Source organism: Poecilia mexicana, unplaced genomic scaffold (genome assembly GCF_051168715.1).
Source record: "Poecilia mexicana isolate PSO_F unplaced genomic scaffold, ASM5116871v1 scaffold_2, whole genome shotgun sequence".
NCBI classification, from domain to species: Eukaryota; Metazoa; Chordata; class Actinopteri; order Cyprinodontiformes; family Poeciliidae; genus Poecilia; species Poecilia mexicana.
In genome coordinates, this window is record NW_028263371.1 from 3,476,010 (window position 1) to 3,499,494 (window position 23,485).

General features: G+C 38.1%; 2 protein-coding genes across 5 annotated transcripts; one reads left to right on the forward strand and one right to left on the reverse strand.

Moving 5' to 3' along the window:
• Positions 1 to 2,604: 2,604 nt before the first annotated feature.
• On the forward strand, positions 2,605 to 9,553 carry ubn1 (ubinuclein 1). 4 transcript variants are annotated; one of them, XM_014996326.2, is made up of 13 exons: positions 2,606 to 2,927; positions 4,378 to 4,467; positions 4,536 to 4,631; positions 4,916 to 5,047; positions 5,935 to 6,014; positions 6,089 to 6,692; positions 7,078 to 7,148; positions 7,610 to 7,739; positions 7,819 to 7,943; positions 8,451 to 8,534; positions 8,607 to 8,750; positions 8,813 to 8,863; positions 8,950 to 9,553. In XM_014996326.2, exons 1-13 carry the CDS (start codon positions 2,697 to 2,699, stop codon positions 9,347 to 9,349), a joined length of 2,238 nt encoding a protein of 745 aa, XP_014851812.2. In that variant the 5' UTR covers positions 2,606 to 2,696; the 3' UTR covers positions 9,350 to 9,553. The 4 variants fall into 4 exon arrangements, with proteins under 4 accessions (XP_087865205.1, XP_014851812.2, XP_014851810.2 ...); XM_014996324.2 differs by having other exon boundaries at positions 2,609 to 2,927; positions 4,372 to 4,467; XM_014996328.2 differs by having other exon boundaries at positions 2,609 to 2,927; positions 4,372 to 4,467; positions 5,959 to 6,014.
• A 3,121-nt stretch (positions 9,554 to 12,674) lies between these two features.
• On the reverse strand, positions 12,675 to 19,513 carry LOC106923344 (vascular cell adhesion protein 1-like). The gene is made up of 7 exons (XM_014996329.2): positions 19,227 to 19,513; positions 16,655 to 16,844; positions 16,488 to 16,563; positions 15,598 to 15,748; positions 15,185 to 15,517; positions 13,517 to 13,606; positions 12,675 to 13,417 (listed from the first exon to the last, which is right to left on the reverse strand). The coding sequence occupies exons 1-7, from the start codon at positions 19,279 to 19,281 to the stop codon at positions 13,353 to 13,355; spliced, it is 960 nt and encodes a 319-aa protein (XP_014851815.1). The 5' UTR covers positions 19,282 to 19,513; the 3' UTR covers positions 12,675 to 13,352.
• Between the last annotated feature and the right edge of the window lie 3,972 nt (positions 19,514 to 23,485).

Below are 23,485 nucleotides of genomic sequence, written 5' to 3' on the forward strand. Positions count from 1 at the left end.
TTGTTATTGTCAAAATCAATTCACTGCAAGCTGGAAAAGTCAGGAAGTTGCTGTTTTGATATTTATTTGAAAATAAATAAATAATGAAGTTTGTTTGCAAACATTAAAAACACAGATCAAGTTATGTGACAAGTTTATTCTTTTTTTTTTTTACCTTGCATTCACCAAACCTGCCAAAACTGTTACAGCAGTCAATAAAATAAAAATGCCACCTAGAAGCAGGTCATGTGTTCAGACCCATTCAATAAATTAGGATATTATTGAATATTTTATTTGTTTCACTAAGTTCATCACCTACTTAGATGCTTTATCACCGTTATTTATCTTAATCGTGATGATTTTCTGCTAACAGCTAATGAAAACACAACCTTTAAGATCAGAATATTACATTAGACTAATAAAAATAAAACTTAAAAGAAAACAATGGAAATTACAGCTTAATGAAAATATGTTTAATACCTGCTTAAAGGTTATTTTCAAAAGGATATTTTAATCAGAAAAAAACTGACTCGTGCATAGTCGAATTTATTGAGTATGACTTTATATAAACGTTTACACAATGAAAACACAGATCATCATGTTTAAACTGTAAACTGATGAAAAAAACTGTAAATTCTGCCATCAATGTGGAGATCAACAGAATATGGAGCTAAATTAGGGCCATAAGGTTTGTTCAAAAGAAAAAGAAATTGAAACTGAAAAAAAGGATTTCAAACAGGAAAAAATGGAGCTGAAAACAAAATTTGAAACTGAAAAATAGTTTCAACATTTTTTTCTGTTTTTTTTTTAAGTTATTTTTTTTTTCGTTTGAACGAACTTTATGGCCCCAATCTATCTTCATACATGAGCTTTCAAGTTGAAACTAAGTTGTAAAACGTTCAGCAATATGTGTTTGATCCTGAGGTTAACCTTTAAGACCCCAAAACTACTAATTCTGAAGCTAAAGTTAATGGTGGCAGTGACTGTCTGTATATTCCTGTTTCAGTTTTTACATCTGGCTTGTAAAAACTGAATATTCCTTGCATTTTCACCTTTAGCAATAGAAGTAAGTCTTAAATAGCTATGCGATTCACCAATTCACAATCACTCAAAGCTGTTTGAATCAAATTTTGTCTTTCTGTCTGCTGAGTGATGGGAGGTTTGCCTTACGTCTTCTTTCTGGTGTTGACTGAAATGAAGGCCGCTGCTGGACTTTTAGTTTGTGAGCAGAAGTCGTCTTTGATGCAGAACACCTGCATGAAACAATAATGGATCTAAAAAACATCTTAATTGAAAATGTCAATTAAGAGAAAGTCAGCACGTTCTCATATCAGTTTTGTAAAACAAAGGAAAGAACAAGAGGATATTTGTTTTTAAATACATTTGATGAGTTGAAGTTAATTTTTAAGAAATGTTTTTTTTTTAATTTCAAATAAATAGTATACTTGGATTAATATTCCATGAAACTCTAGGAGTTTATATGTGGGGGGGGGGGGGGGGGGGAATAAATGAACGGGAAATCACTGCCATCACTCAGCTGCACTTGCTTTTAAAGATCTGTAACACCCTCTTGTGGTTATTAATGTGTATTGCCCTTGGTAATCAAAATTTCAACTGTGAAACAGAAGAAGATATTCTTTTCTTCGAGTATCAGATACATCTGATAAAATCGACTACTATAAAAAAATATTTTCTTTGTAACTTAGATGGAAAAAAAATATTTTGCTTAGATTCCATATAATGATTTAAAGTGTTTATTCCAGCTTCATCATTGTATAGCTTAAAAATACAAAAACTGTTAAGCACATCTTGACTTTTTAAATTAATGTAAAAAAAATAAAATAAATAATTTAACATGCATTTTCTCTTCATTACATTGGTATTTGTCAATAGACTGTGTCTTGTACCTTTTCTAAAATACTTTTAATAATATTGTGTAACATGATAATTTTCTGAAAGAATTCATTAATTACTTGTAAGGCATCCATCCATCCATCCATCCATCCATCCATCCATCCATCCATCCATCCATCCATCCATCCATCCATCCATCCATCCATCCATCCATCCATCCATCCATCCATCCATCCATCCATCCATCCATCCATCCATCCATCCATCCATTTTCTTACACCCTTGTCCGTAGTGGGGTCAGGAGAGGTCCTGTTGCCTATCTCCAGGGAGACATTTCGGGCAAGAGGCGGGTCGCCAGTCCATCGCAGACCTGTAAGGCATAATCATCAATATAAACATAGTCTTTGAATTCTGACCCTATTTCTTGAAAATGTATTGGTATAATAATAATAATAATAATAATAATAATAATAATAATAATAATAATAATAATAAATAATTTATTGAGTTAAATAGCCTTTAAAAAACAGCCAACCAGACAGCTGACGTGCTTTACAAAAATAACTTTAAAAACAAACTAAAGCAAAACAGATATTGAGAACAGATAGAATTAGAAATCTGGAGTAAATTCCTTTCTGCATAATAAGGAAACGAATATAAACAAATGAGTCCACAGCAGTAAAGTAAAGACAGAAAAACAAATTCATACAGTGGCATATCACTACATCATTGGTTCGAAGTGAGGCTGAGCGCGTGCCCAGAAGCAGACGCACACACCTGCTTCCGCTTGGTGTTAATTGGACTCTTCCAGGAGGAAGACCGTTCAAATTAAAACACACTCTGCGGTCTGTGCGTCTCAGATAATGGCTGAGTCTCGGAGAGTCCCGCTCACCACTCTGAGCTGTGGCGTCGGTTCATTTGGTTCTGAAGCACGGGGTTCCGCCCAGCGGGGTTCCCCTGTTGTTCCGCAGGACACCAGAACCAGCTCAGCCCCGCCATCTGGCACCGAAACTGTTCGGCTGGTTCTCACTTTGTTTGAGCCCGACAAGAGGAGCTTTCCAGAGTTTAACTACTGTGAGCTGATTGAGAACGAGGTGGGCTCACATCCTGTTTTAACAACGAGATGTGTTCTTAATTAATTGAATGTTTCTAAATTAATCTTTGTACTGAATTGGACCGTGTTACTGACTTTTTGAAGGAATAGGGCCGCATTTGCCGCATTCAGCTCGCACGTTCTTGTGCAAATTCACCATAGTAACCAATACTAAATACTTTGTTTTAGCATCCGTGAGTCCATTTCTTAACGTCAGCCTGCGCGTGACCCGGGGAAATTTGATAACAGGCTGGTATGGGAGAATTGGATAGAATATACTTTTTTGATTCCCGAAGGGAAATTGATTATTTATTGACAAGCTACTCCAAAGCGTTAAATATTAAATAAGCAATATAAAATTAATATTTTTTCAATTATGCAAATTGTATAAGTGTGATATTGTAAGGTATTTATAACCTAAATATTTAAAATGTTTTTAAACTTATATTTTTAAGAAAAAATAAATTAATTATTAAACGGAGCAAGTGCTGTCATTGTAAAGAATGGCATTATATGGCCTATTGCCTATATGGAGGGCAAACCATGCCCAGCCACAAAAATATAAACGCTTTGTTTTAAGAGTATGATGAATTATGGCAAAACGTTTTTTTTTATGGTTAACTTTTTAAGTGGCCATTGCAAACTCCACATTCAGATTTGCCAACAATGTAGTCAAACATTTTTTCCATAAAGATATTTTCTTAAAATCCTATATATATTGCTATAATTAATACGTGAAGTACTATTTTTGAGTCTTTTTGGCAATGCGCATCACTGCATACAGACAAAATTTCTCAAACACTGCACTATTGTAAAACTATTCTAGGTAAGGTAATTTTATTTATATAGCATGTTTTCAGCAACAAGACAATTTTTTTTGTTTAAAAAAAAAAAAAAAAAAATTCAATGTGCTTTACATGAACTGGAGGGAAATGCAATCAAAACAAACCAAAGGAGAAAAAAAGAAGAAAAAGTATTAAATTATGTATTAGTTCCCCATGTTTAAGAATAAATAGTTTGTAATTTATGAACTGGTAAAGTCAAATATAGCCTATTTCAACAACATGGCTTATTTCAACATGGCCTTTTACAACCACGTGTATCTGAATTTAATTATCTGATTACAATTTCATTATTTGCCAAGTGAAGCAAAGTATTTAACTTACTAAAACTTTAGAGCCTTAAGTTTTAGTAAATATTCAAAAGCCTCTCTGTAGCATTTAACGAGTTTTTGTTCTGCAAGATTTTTCTCAACAGTCGGTTGACCTTTACAATTTACTAGAACAAAGATGTAGGGCTCCAGATAACCTTCAGATGGTTGCTTATTTTATGAAATTGATGTCTATCACTGTCTAATGTTGAAAAGCTGCAAATGTGAAGTTTAACTCAGTGTAGCTGAAAGCAGACTTTTTCCTCTGTTTTGACGTTATGATTAATGTTGTCAGTTACAGCAAACAGACGACGTCCCACTGAGCCGACTGGAGGAACGGCAAGAACATGAAGAAGCTGCTGCTGTCGCAAGAAAGTCAGAAGAAAAAAGTGTGGGTATCGATGACTGACATTTTTTTATTATTTTAAAACTGAGCTGCTTATGACTTGGGTGTTGCAGGGAGGCAAACATAAGAAGAAAGATCGCATTGAGGATCTGGTTGACATTGGATATGGATATGATGATGAGGATTCTTTCATTGACAACTCTGAGGCAGTGAGTCTGTTTTCACTATAGCTTTGTTGTTTTGTGTTTCTTCCATTTCTCCCATCCTGAGTCCAGAATAGCACAATTTGTGAGAAGTCTGGTACATTTAAGTTGAGGCTATTTAATAGACTTTAGGCGTTCTAACAATAACTCTAATCCATAGAAAGTGCAGAAAACTGTCACTGAGGATCTTTGTTGTTTCAGCTCCTCACCTAATTAATTTTCCTCACTGTGCACATAAAAACACAATGGCATGTGTTTTTATGTACATTTCCTTTTTGATTCCGGCCCAGTACGACGAGTTTGTGCCGTCCACCCTTACCACTAAATTTGGTGGATTCTATGTGAATTCGGGCGTACTGCATTTTCGTCAGGCCACTGACATAGACGACTCAACAGATGAGGGAATATTTCAACCAACTAAAGTAAGTGCCGTTAGCTTTAATTTTTTTTTTTTTTTTTTGAATTGCAGTTTTCCAAGCTCCAGTTTCTATAAAGTTTTGATGGAGATTCTAATTGAGATTTTTCTTTAAGTGTGGACTTGCATTAGGGTGCAGATGTGGTAACTTTAATATGAAGACAAAATGACTATAAAATTACCAGATTTTAAACTGATTTTTATTTTTTTTCCCCTCATCTTGTATAGCACTTCTCATGACTATCATTACTTAAATTTAACTATCTTGGAGTTTCTTCCTGAAATAATGTTGCTGCTTAACTTCACAACAAGATTTCCAACTTCAGTTTAGAAAAAGCGTGTTCAGTTCTGTTAAAGGTTCAGTGTTGTGCATATTCCAGGCAACACTCCAGGAATGGTTTTTGATGAGGGTGATGACTTTATAACGTGATGTAAAGCTCAGTTATTTTTATGCAATACTGATCCTTTTAAATACGCCAACTTTTATGTTTTGCTGAGGTTTCCTGTTGTCAGCTGGAAGTCTAGCACTTTTTTCATTCTTTTTGTGCCAATTGTCTCATCCAATAGGTCTTATCTCTTTTGTGTCACTGCGCTGACTTTATTTTTATGCATTTCAGTTATACTAAAAGTACCAACTTTGATCGTGCATTAAGAGGAGAGGTGTTTGTGTTAACTAGTAGCCTTTAGGTATGGTGTTAGATTTTTGTCGAGTTTTGAATCATCTGGCCACTGGGGACAGTCAGCTTAAAAATTTCACCATCTAATCTTGAATTCTGGGGGAAAAATAGAAAATTTGGTGCAGTTTTGTACAAGATTTGATTTCCAAACTCTCTTCACCATCTTGCAATTTTGAGCTCTGTTTTGTGTGTATATATTAATGCTGTACATCATCAGAAACGTAAACTTGACATTGAGCAGAATCCAAAGAAACGGGGTAAGGCACTTGGTGCAATGAAGACCAACACAAATTTAAGGTACGCTTGACCAGAGTCGATAAACTCCTGTCTGGAATTTGAAAGCTTTTGACCTTTTACTCATGACTTTGTAGCACTAAGTCCAAACTGGGGGTGGATGAAGGAAAACTCAAAAAGAAGAAAAAGGCCAAGACGTTGAGTGTCACCAGCATGCTGAAGAAGTTTCAGCGAGAGAAGGAAAGGGAGCGGAAAAAACGGGGGAAGGCACACCAGACGACGACGACGGCGGCGGCGGCTGTAACAGAGCCAGCGACACCAGCCTCCACGTTCCCACCAGATGGAGCTGGGGGAGGCGGCTCCACTCTAACGGACCCTCTCCTCAGTTTGATCGGCTCCACCAATGATCACGCTCTGATCCAAGCGGCCAGCACGGTGGATTTTGACATAGATTTGGACTCCTTGTTGGAGGCTAGCGAAGAGTCTCTGTCGCCAAAATCTCTTCCCCAAACAGCTGCTGAAGCACAACTTAACATCAGATCAGATGATCAGATCCAGCAGAACGCTCAGACTGAAGGTGAATCGCAACTTTTAACCACTAAGACCAGCTTGCTCCTGACGCATCAATCAGAACAACTTCAGCTCCAGGCTGAACCCGGTCCTGTGGTTCTGACTCAGAGTGCCCCGCTGCCTGAGGGACTTCCCCCAGAACTGGAGGACAGCATTAGGAGCCTGGTGACGGTAAGATGTGTGAATTTTTTTTTTTTTTTTTTTTTTTAGGGAGAACCAATTCATAAGTATCTTTTAAGCAAGATGTATTAGCTTGTTTTTAAGTGAATTTTGTTGCAAAATTACTAGTTCCACTGGCAGATTATTCCACTTATAACATTTTCCCATGTAGTAAGGGAAATCTTTTTTCAATGATATTGAAGAACTGAATTTAAAAAAGCCTTTATTTCTTGCTGAAAAGTTACTTGTAAGTTAGTTTCTCAAGTGTACCAAGAGGTTAACTTTTCTTGGTACATTTGGTAACACAGCTTCTTTTTTCCTGTGTCACTGTTTGTATCACTGGAACCTTTTTGAATGAAAAGATGTGTATTAGACCCACATATTTTATTTTTTTTAGGCTGCCAAGACATCGGAGGGGGAATCAAAACTCAAGTTCTTCAGTCCTGATATCAACTCAATTCTGCTCAAGTAAATTAATCCCCAACATGCGCAATTTCAAATTGTCTTGTACTTGCATTTTTTTTAAAATATATACTTGAAACTATAAAACACCAAGGAATCATTACTGTTGTTGTGGTTTTACTTAGTACCTATTCTTTTTTTCTTTTTTTTCCCAGTGAAATAACATGAACAAGGTAAAATGGGGAAATTTCACAAGCCAAAGTAACCTAATTATAGAAGCTATTAAGCTGAACAACCAGTCTTACTATTCAACCTCACTGTTGGAGCTGATCCTGCTTTCATTCTTAGAAGCTAAATATAATTAGACATTTACTAAATGCCGCACACTTAAAATAAGCTGCTAATACACCGTCAAACATCAAGTTTGGCAGATTTAAGTGCATATCTCCAACTTGAATGCTTAACATTTGGTGTGTCTATATTAGTTTGTATTGAGTGTGGCGTTCTGCTCCTGTTTCTTGCTCCAGTATTGAGCTGCAGTGTCAGGAGCAGAGCAGCCAGCTTCGCTCCAAGGTCTACAAGCACCTGTCCTCCTTCATGCCCTGCAGTAAAGATACTCTGATGAAACGAGTCAAGAAACTGCTGATCACACATGAAGTGAGTGTGTTTTAGGAATTGAAATATTTATTTATAAGCAGTGTAGGACTTCTGTTTTTAACCCCGTCTAACTTTTAAGGAGGAAACTCCTGGTGCAGAAGATCAACTGCAGCAACTTAAAGAGGCCATCGACAGGTCAATGCCAGAGCAGGTGGCTTGTTTCCAGGAAAGTTGCCAAGCCTATGAGAAAGCAAAGACTTCAAAGTAAGTTAAGTATTTTATGAGTTGCCAGCACTGTTAAAGTATTGTACTCATATAAAGTTGGGAATGTTAATCTTTTGGAGGACATTTCATAATGAATTAAAATCTGGTATCGCTAGAGATATTCTGATCAGCTACAAAGTCCAGAATACATCCACCATGTCCATCAGACTGACATGGGGAAAAGTACACTTTCCATAAATTTCACCCAAAAGCTAAATATTAGCTTTTTGAGTCGTGCAAGTAAACTGTCAAAATCAAGTTTTCACCAAAATGCATTATTTAAGCTGATTTCAGTTTCTACTGCTTGACAAATGTTGACATTTTGGTAGCCGAGTCAAAATCCTATTGGCCTTCCATAGCGTCAAACTAATGCTGCACACAGAATGTAAGAGTAATCAGAAGACTGATTTTAAATAAACTGTCCAAAATTTGAAAAACTATATACACCATGTTGTGTATGTATATAACTGGAGGCTGAGCATATCCATCTTTCCAAATCTGTCTCAGGGAAACAGAGGAGGACAGGGTGGCGGAGAAAAGTGCCAGAAAAGCTGTTCCAAAGAAGTTATTCAAATGGAATCAGGAGATCAGGTGGACTGCTGCACAGATCATCTGAGGAGAAATGTGGATGATTCTTGTAACACTTGTTTTCATAACATGCAGAGATTGCTTGGGTCTCTTGTTGAAAGAGAAAATGGCAACATGTCAAAAGGAGGGGAAAGAAGGGCAAGAGCTTGAAGAGTACATGAAGACTGTGCTTGACAATGAAGTGAAACCTCTTTGGCCTAAAGGATGGATGCAGTCCAGGTCTGTTGCAATTTCAAAACCTGCCATATTGATGAGAGATTTTTACCTCATTGTTATTTCAGGGTGCTGATGAGGGAGAGCAGGAAGCTGTCGGGCCTCTTTGCTTCGCTCCTGTAAGAAAGTCCAGCAAACTCTTTGGATTGCGTTTGAAATCATTTTAGATTGTTTTTAAATGATGTGCATGTTCTCATATGTTCAGAGTAAACAAGGCCAAGAGCTGTCAAACTGAGAAGCGTCCAGACAGGTGCAGAAGCAATCAGGGGACTGAAGAACTGAAGGTGGAGTCGGGCGTCTCTGTCTCCTTCTCTCCTCCAAAGGCAGACGGACTTCCAGAGACTCCCGGATGTTCCCTCCTGGATATCCTCGCCGACCAGGCACTGGCTTGTGAGCAGCCCCTCGCTCTCTCCAGGGACTACTTGGCGACAGCAGTGTTCAAGCCCTGGAATGTGGGGACGGACAACAGAAGTCCTCCTCTTCCTCCTCCACCACCTCACTCAAGCCCAATCAATTTCCCTGAGAGTCAGGTTGTTTTGCCTCAGCTGTTGCAGGTTGGAGATATCAAATCTTTTGGAGTCTCTCAACTTAGAAACGGACAGTAAATTTAACCTTTATGCTAACTTGTATTGCCTGAACCTCTTGCTAAACTGGGTTATTCCTGAGGGTTTACAGTAGCTCAGTTGGTTCTGATAAATATTGAAAGATTATCGTTACAGTTCTGAATTGGACATTGTGAGAAACATGACTCTTGTCTTCAGTGCTGTCAGATTGTAATTCACCTTAATAAAAGTAAATAAAACTGCAAATGAGACATTTGAAGGACTCAAGAGCTGAAACCTGTTGCTGAGCAACATCGGAATATTGAATGATGTTCTGTGTACGCAATGTTCCCTGCCATCCAGTAATGGAGAAAGTACTCAAAAAATGTACTTAAGTAAAAGTACAAATACACAGACAAAAATGTACTCGAGTAAAAGTAAAACTACCACATTAACATTTGTACTTAAGTAAAGTACTGACTTTTAAAAATACTTCGGTATTAAAAGTACTTGCTGAATGCATTACCTAATCCCTAATACAATATCATTAAGTGAACCAATCGTATTTAATTTGAATACATCAGAAATGTGCCATTTTAATGAACAATGCCACAGATAAAGCATGTTTTTATTATGTTTACTCTCTGTAACATAGTTTAGACTTAGATATGTGATTCTATGCATCATAATTTCAGGGATGGAAACATCTTGTCTCCTGTCCTAACATGGCATGAACTTCCCTTTTTTTTTGCCACTAGTGGCATTTATTTTTAAAGAAATCCAACAGAAAGGGGATGGAAAGAAGGTGGGTGGGGGAGGACATGCAACCAAGGAGCCAGTAGCAGAGTTGTAGTCAAGACCACCTACTCCAGACCAATTCAAGACCAGCACCCCACACTATGTGACACAAAAAAATTAAGTTTTACCGATCAAAATTGCTTCTCAAATTGATCTGAAAGATCCACATTCCCATAAAACACCTAGATATTAAATACTTAGAGCTGAAATAAATTTAATCAATAAAGATCTGTCCAGAAGAATCGGATCGTTCCTGAATGTCATATCAATGCAGACTTTGGTCACAGCGTTGTCCCATATATGCTACACCTCAGTCAACACCTCCACACAATAATTCAGTGCATGAGTGACAACTTTTTTTCATCGCAGATGCAACATGTCTCTGTACAGCTAGCTCTGCTAGCATCACGTCCACAGATCTTACCTTTCTTTAAGCTTTCCTTCCAAGTGACGCTAAAAGTTGGACGAAGTCCCCACCGTTTGTGAAAGCGAAGCGCTGCTGGTTTTGCATGTCGCCATATCTTATGATTTATGCAGCGCTATTATATTACTGACAATTAGACATCTTCTCCCGCTCAAAGGAAAATACTGCGCATGTCTGGAACTCCGCGTGCGAGTAAAGGGGGTGGCGATGGGTGACAACAGACCAGACACGTAAGTCACGTTATTGCTTGGATTTTACGGCGCCACCTTAAGTCCCTGAACGTCACATTTTAACGGACAAAAAGCGCAACGCGACTTGGATGTAACGAGTAACGCGACAGTTTTGTAGAAATGTAGTGAAGTAGAAAGTACAGATACTTACTGTAAAATGTAATGGAGTAAAAGAAAGTACCCATTATTAAATCTACTTAAAGTACAGATACACGAAAATTGTAACAAAGTACTTGTACTTCGTTACTTCCCACCACTGCTCACATCTTAATGTAATCATGATGTGGTGGAAATGGCAATAGAATCAACCTTCGGTTAACTTTGGAGAAGAGATGAACAAACTTCAATAGGTGAAGGGTTTTACTCGACTTTTCTGGCTTCCGTTAGCTGTATTTTCATTAAACGTGTGCCCAAAACGTTATTCTTTCTTTATTCTTTTTCCCATTGAAAAAGAAATGGAATTAAAATCAGACAGGAATAAGTTTGTACTTGTGAAAAGTCATTAAAAAAAAACATGCTGTGCCATCATCCTCAAACTGCTGTTTTTGTAGTTTGCGCCAGCAGCAATATCAGGTTGTTCATGCAAATCATGTAGTTTTACAAAATAAACCAATTTCAATATGGAGACCACCTCCCCCACCTAATCCTGACACTAAAACCTTTCATTGAAAAAGTGTCCTTTCAACTGGCTTGTTTCTTAACCATTCAAATCAAGCAGTTGCATGGTTAATGGAAACGCAACTATTGGCATGTTTGGGATCCTGTCTAAACAAATCACTTTTCTAAAACCAGTCGGTGTTTTGGATAAGTTTGCTTAAGATTAGTGTCACAATGAAGGCTGTTGCTTTGAAGATGTTTGAGGTTGACCCAAGAGGTTTACCATTAATTTTTATTCTTTGCTCATAGCTTCACACTTCACCAGAATTGGAAAGTCTTATATGCTGGCGAAGGTGGTTGGAGTTTGTCCTGTAAACAGCGGGTTGCCAGTTCAAACCCTCACTCCGTCTGTTTCGGTCATTGTGTCCTTGGGCTAGAAGCTTCACCTGCCTTGTCTGCTGGTGGAGGTCAAAGGTCCCTGGTAGTAGACATGAGGTTCATGGCAGCCTCGCTTCTGTCAGAAGCAAGGCTGACACTGGTTAGCAACAATGTCGCTAACCAGTGTCAGTGTGTGAATAGGTGGATGATTGGATGTAGTGTGAGTTGCTTTGTGGTCTGGACTAGTGTTCAAGTAGAAATGGGTTTATAAGTGTTTTTGCAATGGAGCATATCATTGACTTTCTAATCTGTTAAATTCCTTTTTGAGAGATGAGTTGCTTTTTGACAACTCGTTCCTGGTTCACATGGTAAGAATTTTATGCTGATTTTTTTCTTAAGAGAAACTGTGGATATTAGGTTTGCTTTCATCCAACATCAGGGATATTTGACATGTTGGCTTTTCTTCACACATCTTCCAGTATCAGTGTGTGTGAACCAAGAATGAAGCCCTGTTGAATTCGATGTTTAACCAATGGTGAAGTGAGGGGAATTCTAAATGGACATGGTTTCATGGTGCACCAGAAAATCTAGTGGACGTCAGACATCCTTTTATTTATTTATTTTTAAAGTAGTCCACAAACTGCCATGTTTGGACTCAAGAGATTTTGTGAGATTTCCTGTTTGGCACCTGAATGTTGGGGAGTGAAATGGATTTGTGTGTGGTGTGTTGCTCCTGCCATGTTGCTCAACACCACACACAGGTAGTACAGGTTTGGTCATACTATCTGTTTTCTTTTTTTTAATTGTGTTTTGAAAATCGTCAAGATTTCTAAATCTTGCGATCGAACCAGGCGTAAGTCTGCCTGATGATGTGACATTGATCCTAAATGATTTCTAGATTCTACTGATCTGACTGAGCAAGTTGGTTTAAATAGCTTTTCCCGTAAAATAAAAATAACCATTGAAAGCCTCTGGTTTTATTCAAGCTATCTTTGACTTCTGATGGGTTATTTTGTTTTTCTTTTTTTTCCCCAAGGAGGTCAGAAAATTGTTCCTGGGTCTGTTGGGTGGCTGAAGCATTGATTCTGAACAATACACTAAATTCAAGGAAGATGGTCAGTTGAGACAAACATTTCTGTTGAGGTTTAGTTTCTGTATTTTACAAACACTCCAAATATCATAAATGAAGTTGACATTATGACATCGCAAAATTTAACCAATGCTTGGATTAAAAGAAGCACGCCACAAATAACATGAAAAGTTGATCCTGAAGGCAGATTTTACATTTGAATGCAGACTAAAAAATATGTACACTGGATATGAATTAAAACAAACGTCCAACAAAACTTAGAATTCACAAAATTAAATATCTTCAAAGCAGCATTCATAAAAATGGGATTTAACATTTTGAGCAAGAGTTGGTCTGCTGTCAGAACATGTACCTTAGCAGTGGCTCTTTAGAGTAGATTTTGATTTTATTGGGACTTGACCTGGTGTTTGAGGTCTTTATAATGACCATATAAGAGAAAAAGACACTTTTTTTTTTACACTGAAGACTGATGATGGATCTTCTAGGATGTATTTCCCACATCTGGACCAGTCCAAGTCGGGTATTGGTTTGTTCCCTCAGGTTTAACAGTCAGTTGATCAAATAAGCAAGAAGAGCGATCAATAAGAAGCATCCTCGACATCTGTTTGTGGTTCCTATAAAAGAAATGGACATAAATATAAAGTCTTTCCATTTCATGGGGAATAAGATCTAAACATTGGAGGTGAAACGACCCATTTAATTCTGAATATTACCGTTTCCTCCTAATGGCTGGTTTTGAACTTCACAGTCTAAAGGTTTTTCTTCCATGTGCAGCTTGGATGGATGAATATGTTCTGGATCCCCTTGAGGGAGAGGAACAAATGGCATTTAGATTTGACATGGTTTCAAAAACATGCATAAGCTTAAACTTTTGACATTTTTGTCTCATTTCAATCTTTTACTGTATCTTATTCAGATTTTATGTGATCAGGCGAAGACAACGTAGTCATATGTAACAGGTTTTCGTCCCTCTACTTGGTTCCATTTCCATCAACTCCAACCAACTTTTCTGTACTCTGAGATGTTCAAATCATCAATGATCTATCTGCTGTTTATTTCCTCATTTGTTCTAGCAAGGACTTGCTAGAACAATTCACTGATCGGTGATTTATGGCTAATCTTATAAAAAATAAAGTAAAACACTCGGCGCATAATGTTTTTAACTATTTTGTTTACGACTTATTTTTCTCAATTCTTAAAGCTGATAAGTTCTCTCGATGTCAAAATTGTATTCAAATTAGATGTTAATGAGTAGTACTCAGATTTAGCATAGTTCAAATAATTTTAAAATTGGATAAGAGGAGCGCTCCAAAGCTATCCTGGAATGACAGAACAGTGACCTCTGTTCACTATTTGTATTTAAACTACATGATGCTGCAAAAAAAATCTCATCTGTAAGAAACCTTACTCTGTTTGTCTTGCATTAGCTGCAAATGCTATATTTTTAACTCTCATGGCTGACAAGTAATTGTATCCATTTGCTATAGATGTGCACAAATTGAAATTACGAAATTGCATTTTTGGGAAAAAAAAAAAAAAAAAAAACCCACGTTTTTCAATTAAAAAGATTTTGCGCTACAATGAGGTGGGTTTTTGAAATTTTTTTTAGCCGTATTGAAATAGATGTCGCAAAACTGCAATGGAAACCTTTTTGCATCACAAGTCGTGAACAACAGACGGACGTTACCCTGGCAGAAACACTGAAGACAACAGAAAGTAGTAGGAGGAAGATGTTTTTTTGTTTTTGTTTTTTCTCCCAATGTGCAGCTGGCTCAACCAGAGCTCCCACTGCATCATACAGTTCATAGAAACCTGTGTTATTCCAACCTGTTGAATCCATAGCTCTTATGTAAAATCAGACTATAAATTCCCCAAAACGCCTAGAATAAGGGTATAAGTTGTTGGTTGCTCCACAGAATAAAACGCTGACGTTCATCTGACTGGTGATAAGCGCTAGAGCCATGACTGAGTTCTGAATATATCTCATGTTTACATCTGTCGCTGCCATGATTTTTATTGACTTGTCACCTAAACAAGCTTAATCACGTGATAATAATTTTATTTATTTATTAGAAACAGCCCAATTGTGAAGTGTTTTTTTTTCCGGCATTAGCAGAATAGTGAGAAAGATTTGTGCCCTTTTGTTATGGAAATGCATCTACTGTTACCTTTTACTTGTTAAATGGCCAACATTCTTATACTTTTAGGTATTTTTACCTTAATCATAACTGCTTACATTTTTCGGATTTCATTCGTAAAACATTAACAACCTTGTATCTCTTTTCTGCAGATTTGTTGCATTACTTTGTGTAATTCTGACACATAAAATCAAATTAAAGTGTGAAACATTTTAGTTGTGATGTTCAGCTTAGTTCGCTCACAGAGGACTGTCGCGTTGATGTTCTGCGACCTCTCTGCTGGAGGCTGTTGTGGTCCTGAAGGCCCCAGTTCCAGCTTCGCCTCACACCAGTACTGGTCTCCATCGTCCCCTCTGCAGGGAGTGACGAGCAGACTGAAGCTCTCTTTCACTGGAGTCCTCTCTGTGGTCCTGTTGGAGCAGAACTCAGCCAGCACCGTCCGTCCCTTGTAGAAGGTCACCACCAGGTTTTCCACGGGCGCGACGTCCTCAACTGTGCACTGCAGAATGTACTTCTGTCTCTCGTACATCGGGCCGCTGTGATTCAAAAACCGGATGGAGACTGATTTTGGTGGGTCTGTGGAGGCAGACAGAGGGTCAGGTAACTTAAAATCCTTCAATTTTCTCGTATGGTTAAAAAAAAAAAAAAGAACTCACGGTAGACTATTACAGAGAGAGAACTGCTGCACTGCCCTCCCTCCTCAGACGTTGCATAACATTCAGGGCTGAGACTCCATTCAGTCACGCTGTCCACACTCCACACCAGGAAATTTTCCATTGTGAAAAATGGACCTCCCTGTGTTTCTCTCTTTTGGTAGAAAGAGAGAAAAGAGAAAAACAATAAATCATACAAATAGAAATTATTGAGCTTGTTTGGATTATTGTGCGATTAATTGATTTCTTATTGCAAAAGGCCTAAATGTAGGCTCTACATTCTGTGTGTAACACATATATACTGACATTATTATTGCTACTGATTTTAACATTACAAGAGTGCCAAATGAAATAAAAAATGAATTCTTAAATACAGAGTGATATTTAAGTGTACCATATTATTTTAAGTACTTGAAAGTAACATCAGCTGATAAACACTGAATTTACAATAAACAAGTTGACAAGTTTGATATATTTTCCCAATAGAGACGACAGGAAGAGATGAAACTATTATATCTGTACCAAATGTAAAAGTGATATAGAAATTGTTTTTTCCATGTTTAAAAGCATTTAGTTTGTATTATTCATTGTTATAAAAAATTATATGTATTCTATCTTGTTAGCCTTTTGCTCTTGGGCGCCCCCTGGTGGTGGAGAGGCCCTAAGCAGCCGATAAAATCACATGTGCCTTAGACCGGCCCTACTTGGGAATTCAAGCAACAAGTAAAAGTTTAGCATCAGCAACATATAAACATGTCTGCTTAAATATAAAAACACTAATATGGTTTATTCAAAACTCTAAAATTCTGAAGCCTTCACTGTCTTTTAATTAAAATGCCAGACGTCTCATCTTTACCTAGCATGACATCGTAGCCAGGGAGTTTCTGTCTTACCGGTAGTTTTTCCCAGCCCATCATAGAATACCCATGGTTTGGTTTCGAGCAGTTAGCAGTGGCTGGATCTCCAAACCTGAAACAGGAGAGTTTATTGGAAAATGTTCTATTTTTTTTTTTTTTTTTTTTTTTTTTTTTTAGAACCACTTTTTCAATTTAGACTCTACCTGACCACAAGAGTTGAAGGCGAAATTCGCAGGCTGCAGCTCGCCGTGGCCATCAGCTCCATGGAGCTGCCAGTGGAGGTCAGGGGTGGGAGGCCAAGAGTCGAGGGCGGGAGGCCAGTTGGTGAAGGAGAGGGGGGCAATATCTGAGATGGTAGATGTGAGGCAGGAGGAGCTATGGGAGAAGAGGAAGCTGAGGAAACAGAGAGCGAGAGGATGAGTTACAACAACATTTAATTTTCCTTTGGGATCAATAAAGTATTTTTGAATAGAATTTAAAACACAAAACAATGAGTAGAGACAGCTGAGACCTGATATATACACTGTTAAAACCAGAAAATGAGTTTTATTCCTTCACTGACATTAAATCAGACTAAACTTCTTCTTAAAATTATTTTTAGATTAACTGGAACTTAAAAAAAGCATTTATAGAGAGATTCATTTAGTAAAGTTTACATCTACTAAAATTGCTATAACTTTAAACTATTTTTTAAACCCAAATTATACAGTGGTTTGGAAACGTATTCATACCCCTTGAACTTTTCCATGTTTTGTCACATTAGAACCACAAACATGAATATATTTCATTGGAATTTGACCCAGGAGACACACAGGTACACGACTGTGAAAATTGCAAATGAAAAACTGTGTGCAATGGTCTAGTCAAAATCCAGACCAAAACCCAGTCGAGAAAGTGTGGCGAGGTCTGAAAATGTCTGTTTCCTCTCCATCTAACCTGACTGAGCTGCAGCTGCTTTTGTGAAGAAGAATGAGCAAAAATGTTCAGTCACTCCCTGTGCACAGCTGGCAGAGACAAACCCTGGAACGGTAGCAACAGTGGTTCCACAAAGTGCTGACTCAGGGAGGATTGCATACTTTTACACACTCCACTTTTCAGTTTTTTTATTTGTTAAAAAAAAAAAAATGTTTCAAATTGTGTATAATTTTCTTTCCACTTCACAATTGTATATCCCTTTGTGTTTTCCGCTAAATTCCAATGAACTATGTTTGTGGTTGTAATGTGACAAAATATGGGACACTTCCAGGGGTGTGAATACTTTAGGAAGCCACTGTGTTCACATCTACAAACTGAACCATGTTAGTCATGTTATGCTCATCCGTGTTATATTCTACAAGCCTTTAATGCCGACTTCCAACCTATTTATGAATACAATAATGCATCCCTCCGTCTATTTACTTTGGCATTGTGAGGCATGACCTCATGACTCAGAATCTCCTGCCTTTGCATAGTGAAGTCCAGGGTCAACTGAATGTTGCCACCTAATGAAATATTACCCATTCTGCTGATCTGTTGTGAGCCATTGTTTCTTGGCGGGCCGAGTCCACCCAGCGTGTTCCTCTGAGGAAGGAAGGACACCCTGCCCAAGTCAAAAGAACCTACTCCTCTTTGTGGATCGGCCATTGTTCCAGTGAACCCCGAGACTGTTCTCCTATCTGATGATCTCACCCACAGCAGACGGACTGGCTGTCAGAATGATTATACAGGTCCAATTCCCCCTTCACCAGCCTGCTGGGGCGCCGTTTAGCTTAAAAAGACCTTGAAAAATTATGTAAAATTAACTGAAATCTTTATTTTATTTTATTTTATTTTATTTTAGTTATTTCAGTCAGAGGTGGCTGTATTAAATAAAGCTATTTTGAATTTGGGATTCAAATTCAAAAACAAACAAAAAAATGCATTATAAAGTTATACACTCATTTCTTGGAGCAAAGATGTTTTACATCCAACCTGCAAAGCAACTGAAACTCTGAGTTCCTTTTAGTCTAGATTTAAAACCCACCTGTTGGAACCGTGATAAATGAAAACACTAACCAGCATATTTTAGTCTTAATGCTGATTTTGATGATTGCACTCGACAGAAGGTAATGTTCTTTACTGGTCTCCTCAAATTGGTGACTGTTTGTTGTTTTTATGACTTTTCATCCTTCTGTTTTTAAGATGCAAAACACTTTGAACTGCCTTGTTGCTGGAATGTGCTATCCAAATAAACTTGATTAATTGACCCATTTTTGTTGTTTGAGTAATTCTACAAATTTAACAATAACGTAAAGGTTACAAATTTAAAGTTAAAATATGTCAGTTGATTTACTAATTTCTGGATTTTAATTTTTAGACTTAAAATCCATTAAGTTAGGCACATAACTCCTAGTTAGGGGAGAAATTGACTCAATTTGTGTCAATTTCACAAACAATCTGACTCTTTTTCTTAACTTCTAAGTTAAAGATTAAATATCCTTCAGACATATTTACAGATAGTTTTGCTTTCATATTTGGCCAGAAATACAGTACATATTACCCACTTCTGATTTAAGCTCTTATGGTTGCAGTTTCTATTTTTTTGCTCTACTTAAAATCAACATTGAAGTCAACACGTCATCCACCTGTTATGAGTCCTGTTATGAGTGTGTGCATCTTACCCGATCTTTTTGATGTGTACCAAACCAAAACAAACAATCCCCATTTCAGATCTTATGCTTTCATCATCTGTCCTGTTCCTTGGAAATGTTGTCCAGTTCCTTCTCACTTTGCTCATCCCAAGCTTCTTTAACTCACCTGAGCCAACAAGGCAAATCAGCACTAGCATTAGCGACCATCCAGCTGCACACATCCTTCCCTGAGTTCCCTCACTCCGAGGCTTTTTGCTTCTGCTAAAAGGAAAAACTGAAAACCGATCCTCGGATGATGCTGACTGGGACCACGAACCGAGAGCTCTGAGAAAACAACAGGGTGCTTCGGGCTTTTTATGAAAATGTGGGTGTGTGTGTATGGGTGTGTGTGTGCTTGTTCTGCGACTGATGATCAGGCGGTTCCTTTTGCTCTGTGGCTCTGAAAGCCACCCTGGGCGTTCTCTGCTGGTATATCAGGAGAGGAAGGAAGGGAGGGTCAAGAATAATCCAGTACAATGCTACAGCATTGCACTGGAGGGGAAGATTTGAGTTAGCATATGAGTGTATTTCTGAGTGATACACAGGCTGGACAGCTGATCAGCTCAAACAAACAAACACACACACACGCACGTGCGCGCATACAAATGTGCGCTATGCAGATATAAGTACACCTTCTCAGAGCAGTTCTCCCTCTTACATCAAATTGTTTTATACTCTAATAGTTTATGGTTCACTGATTTTATTGGGAATATTTGGGTTCAGCTGTGTGTTCAGACTCGTAAAATCTACTTTCTTGAGCTTTACATGATGTTCTAATTATATTCTCTCATCAAAAACATTCATGTGGTGTTGCCTTGATTAATTCATGCAAGTTTGAGAAATCCTTTAATCTCCCGTGCCAACCATTCAGCTGTGTGAATGCCTGGGTGAGCCTAGCCCCGCCTACAAAAATGAAGCTCCTCCTCCTGTTGGCTGCATGCCCTAAGCAGACGTGTTCATCAGAACACGTACGCAGAAACATTTTCAGCTGATCCTTAACTTACAGGCTTTTGTACAAAGAACTCTTTGTACAAGCCGATTAGAAAAGCATGCTACACGTTTTAGATTTGAAGTAAAAAAAAAAAAAGTTAAACTTTACTTTTTACAGGTCCACAAGAATGTGCAAAAATGTCTATCTATCTATCTATCTATCTATCTATCTATCTATCTATCTATCTATCTATCTATCTATCTATCTATCTATCTATCTATCTATCTATCTATCTATCTATGATATTATATCTGTTTGGTGTAATCACCAGTCAAACTTCTCTTTGCCCTCTTCACCACGTAATGTGACTTCCTGTTTGCTCTTCAAAACCGAAACTTGAAAAGAAAAATCCTCCGACGCCATTTCCTTTTCTATACCGCCAGCGGTATAGATTCATATTTTTGCGTGAACTGCCACGGGCCTTTCTTTCGGAGCAACAAGTTGTGCTGAAGGCAGACGGGGAAACTTTGTCAGGATGTTTTAAGACTGTTTTAAGAAGCTGCCTGTGGCTGCGCGCGCGCTCTCCTTTCACAGAGACAGTCCAGCGGTGCTGACGCAGAGGTACGTAAAAACGACCCGATTTTTATTATTTTTTTCCTTTGAGGCGTCCCCCACCAAAGAATTTGTAAGCTACTTTGCACTGACTATTATTTTATTATTAATATTACTATCACTATTGTAGATGTTTTGATTTTTATGCTTGTTTCTGTATTTATCATCAAAATAATTTCCCAGAGAACAAAAAAGCCATGGGAATAGAAATTATTTTCACAGGTCTCTACGAAAAATGCAATGAACATTCAACTTAAAATCGGTAGGCCTAACAGCAGCCAATCAGAGTGGAAAAAATATTCTTGTCCTTTGCCATTTTCTAGTTGTTAAATATTACACAAAATTACCAGATAAAAGATGAACAACATGCCAGTTTAAATTTTGAACTATTTGCAAAACGACTGAGCTCTGCAACATTAAAACATGGATAGAACTGTAACTACATTAATCATAACTCTTCTTCTCTTCGGTGTTTGTCAGTTTCTGGTGGTGCAGCTCTGTGCTGCCTTCAGGAGAATGGGACATCAGAGTATCATCCATAAAATTTAACCCACATGGCATTTATTGTGCAAACCAGAGCTTTCAGTGGAAAAACAAAAGTTCCTTTTAATGCCATACAAATATGAGACAGAAACATGGATTATATCTTTATCTGTCTATTGATTTATAGATTAATAGTTTTACGGGACAGACATTACAAAGAACAACTCTGGTTCTTAATCAAATCCTAATGAGTCAAATTGAAAGTGTCATGGAGTGTCATTTAGTTTCCTTTGATTAGTATTATCCTCTCTTGGTTTATTGCTATGTCCACTTTAGTTTCTTTCCTGTTGCTAGATTTATTTTATCATTTATTGACGCTCACCATCAGTAATCTTCACTCATCACCTGCTGCGCCGCCTAATCGTCATGTTTCACATCATGTGTTGATTTTTCACTGTTCAGCGTCGGATTCTCTGTTTCGTCGCTCCGTTTTATGTCCCGCTTCTCCTATTTCAGAGTTTTGCGCAATGTGCGCGTCTTCTTCTTCTTTTTTTTTAACCCCATAAGGTGCAGGGCGGTCGGGAAGCGTATCGATGGGGAAAAGGCAGACTGACATAAACCTTTTAAAGCAACGGGAACAATTGCGGTATTCTGATTATTGAAATTTAAAAGTGCTGTGTTGTTCTATCACACCCGTTTCATTCCGGACCACTTACAGCTCCAGGGATAACGCTATAAAATGAACGCTCACTATCGTGGTATCACCCATGGAGAGATTTCTTTATTAAATGGGTTCATTTTTCAGAGGGATGGAAAGTGAGGGTATCGTGATTTTATAAGAGCGATTTTCTGTTGTCCTTCCATGGAAGCGGGCAGCTTTCAAACGGAAATAAAACACTTTTTAATATAAGTTGATGCTTTGACATGATCACAGAACTGCCAAAAAAATATGTACAAAAATACCAGACAAAGTGAATCACAGCACCGTCATCAGCTGGTGTAACGCTGAACTGATGCCGTGAAGCTACTAGTAGCAGGAAAAAGGAGCTGCGCCAAGAAGCTACAAACACTGAATAGAAGAAGAGCTGCCATCGATACAGTTCTAGCCAAGCATGTTTTAATGTTACACAATACAATTTTAACAAGTTGCTCAAAGTCTAAACTGGTATTGTTGTGCATTTAAGGTGTAAAGTTTACCTTCGACCAAACGCCCCCCGAAGGAATCCCAGCGCCCCCCTTTTGTAAAAATTTCCGCCAGCGCCCCCTGCCGTGCGTGGGCGGGGCGGAGCGGCAAGAAGACGAAGGGGGAACCGTAACTGATGGGGAAACGCGGATTGACGTAACAGGGGCTATCGCTACATGAGACTGACTCACTAAAGGGCTATTCCACTAAATTCACCAACTCGACACAACGTTTGAACCAGGAGTGCACTGTTTGCAATTTTCTCGCCGATCTTTAAAAAGTCTATCTGCTGATTAAGATTTGGACGATACCTTTTTTTTTTTTTTTTTACATATAACTGACACTTTCATATGGTGGCCCTGAAGGGCAGAGCACATGCACAAATGTAAAAACACAACATTAACTAAGCACAACTACTAAAGAAGAAAAGGCGTCAAGAAGCATTTTAGACTGAACTTCGTGTTCAGTCTAAAACACTGAAGCCTTGAAGGCTTCAAGGCTTCTTGAAGCCTTGAAGAAAAGGCTTCAAGAAGCATTTTAGACTGAACTTAGTGTATTCCAGTCTTTAAAACGGCTGCTTGTGTGTATGAAATGGGCCTCATTTATTTCATTAAAGCAGTTTTTGCTAGAAAATAATACCTGAAACAAATGTTAATGCGACTACTAATAATATTGCTGATCTGCTAAAGAAACCTGAAAACTAATATCCCCTGTTTTCTGTTCAGTGAGCAGACATGACTGTCGCAGAGCTGCTTCTGGACTGTCTGGAACAGTTGAATAAGGATGAATTCGGGACCTTTAAGTGGCATCTGAAACAGCACAAGCTGGAAGGTTACAAGCCGATACCTCTGTCTTACCTAGAGGATGCAGAGCGGACCAAAACAGTGAGTAAGATGATAGAGAACTATACAGAAGACGTCGCTGTGACGGTTGCTGTGGCCATCCTGAAGAAACAACAAATGAATGATCTTGCACAGAAGCTGTTGAGCGTACATCCAGGTGATTATGAGATTACTTGATTCCCTTTTTGGCTACACTTTCAGCCTCTGCCATGTCTGTGCAGTAATGAGCTGATTTTTTATTTTTTTAAGTGCAGAAAAATTGAGTACTGTGTCCTCCACCACTTCCTCTTCTGGAACCCCACCTGAAAGCTCACCTGCAGCTGCGCAACCTGCAG

Excerpts from the sequence above, each read along its gene's own strand:
- ubn1 (XM_014996324.2), top strand. The coding sequence starts at position 2,697 with ATGGCTGAGTCTCGGAGAGTCCCGCTCACCACTCTGAGCTGTGGCGTC. Across the intron at positions 6,693-7,077 it reads GCATTAGGAGCCTGGTGACG|GCTGCCAAGACATCGGAGGG; the intron begins GTAAGATGTGTG and ends TATTTTTTTTAG. Across the intron at positions 7,740-7,818 it reads AACTGCTGATCACACATGAA|GAGGAAACTCCTGGTGCAGA; the intron begins GTGAGTGTGTTT and ends CTAACTTTTAAG.
- LOC106923344 (XM_014996329.2), bottom strand. The coding sequence starts at position 19,281 with ATGTGTGCAGCTGGATGGTCGCTAATGCTAGTGCTGATTTGCCTTGTT. Across the intron at positions 15,749-16,487 it reads TGGGCTGGGAAAAACTACCG|AGAGAAACACAGGGAGGTCC; the intron begins GTAAGACAGAAA and ends TTCTACCAAAAG. Across the intron at positions 13,418-13,516 it reads CCAGCCATTAGGAGGAAACG|GAACCACAAACAGATGTCGA; the intron begins GTAATATTCAGA and ends TTTCTTTTATAG.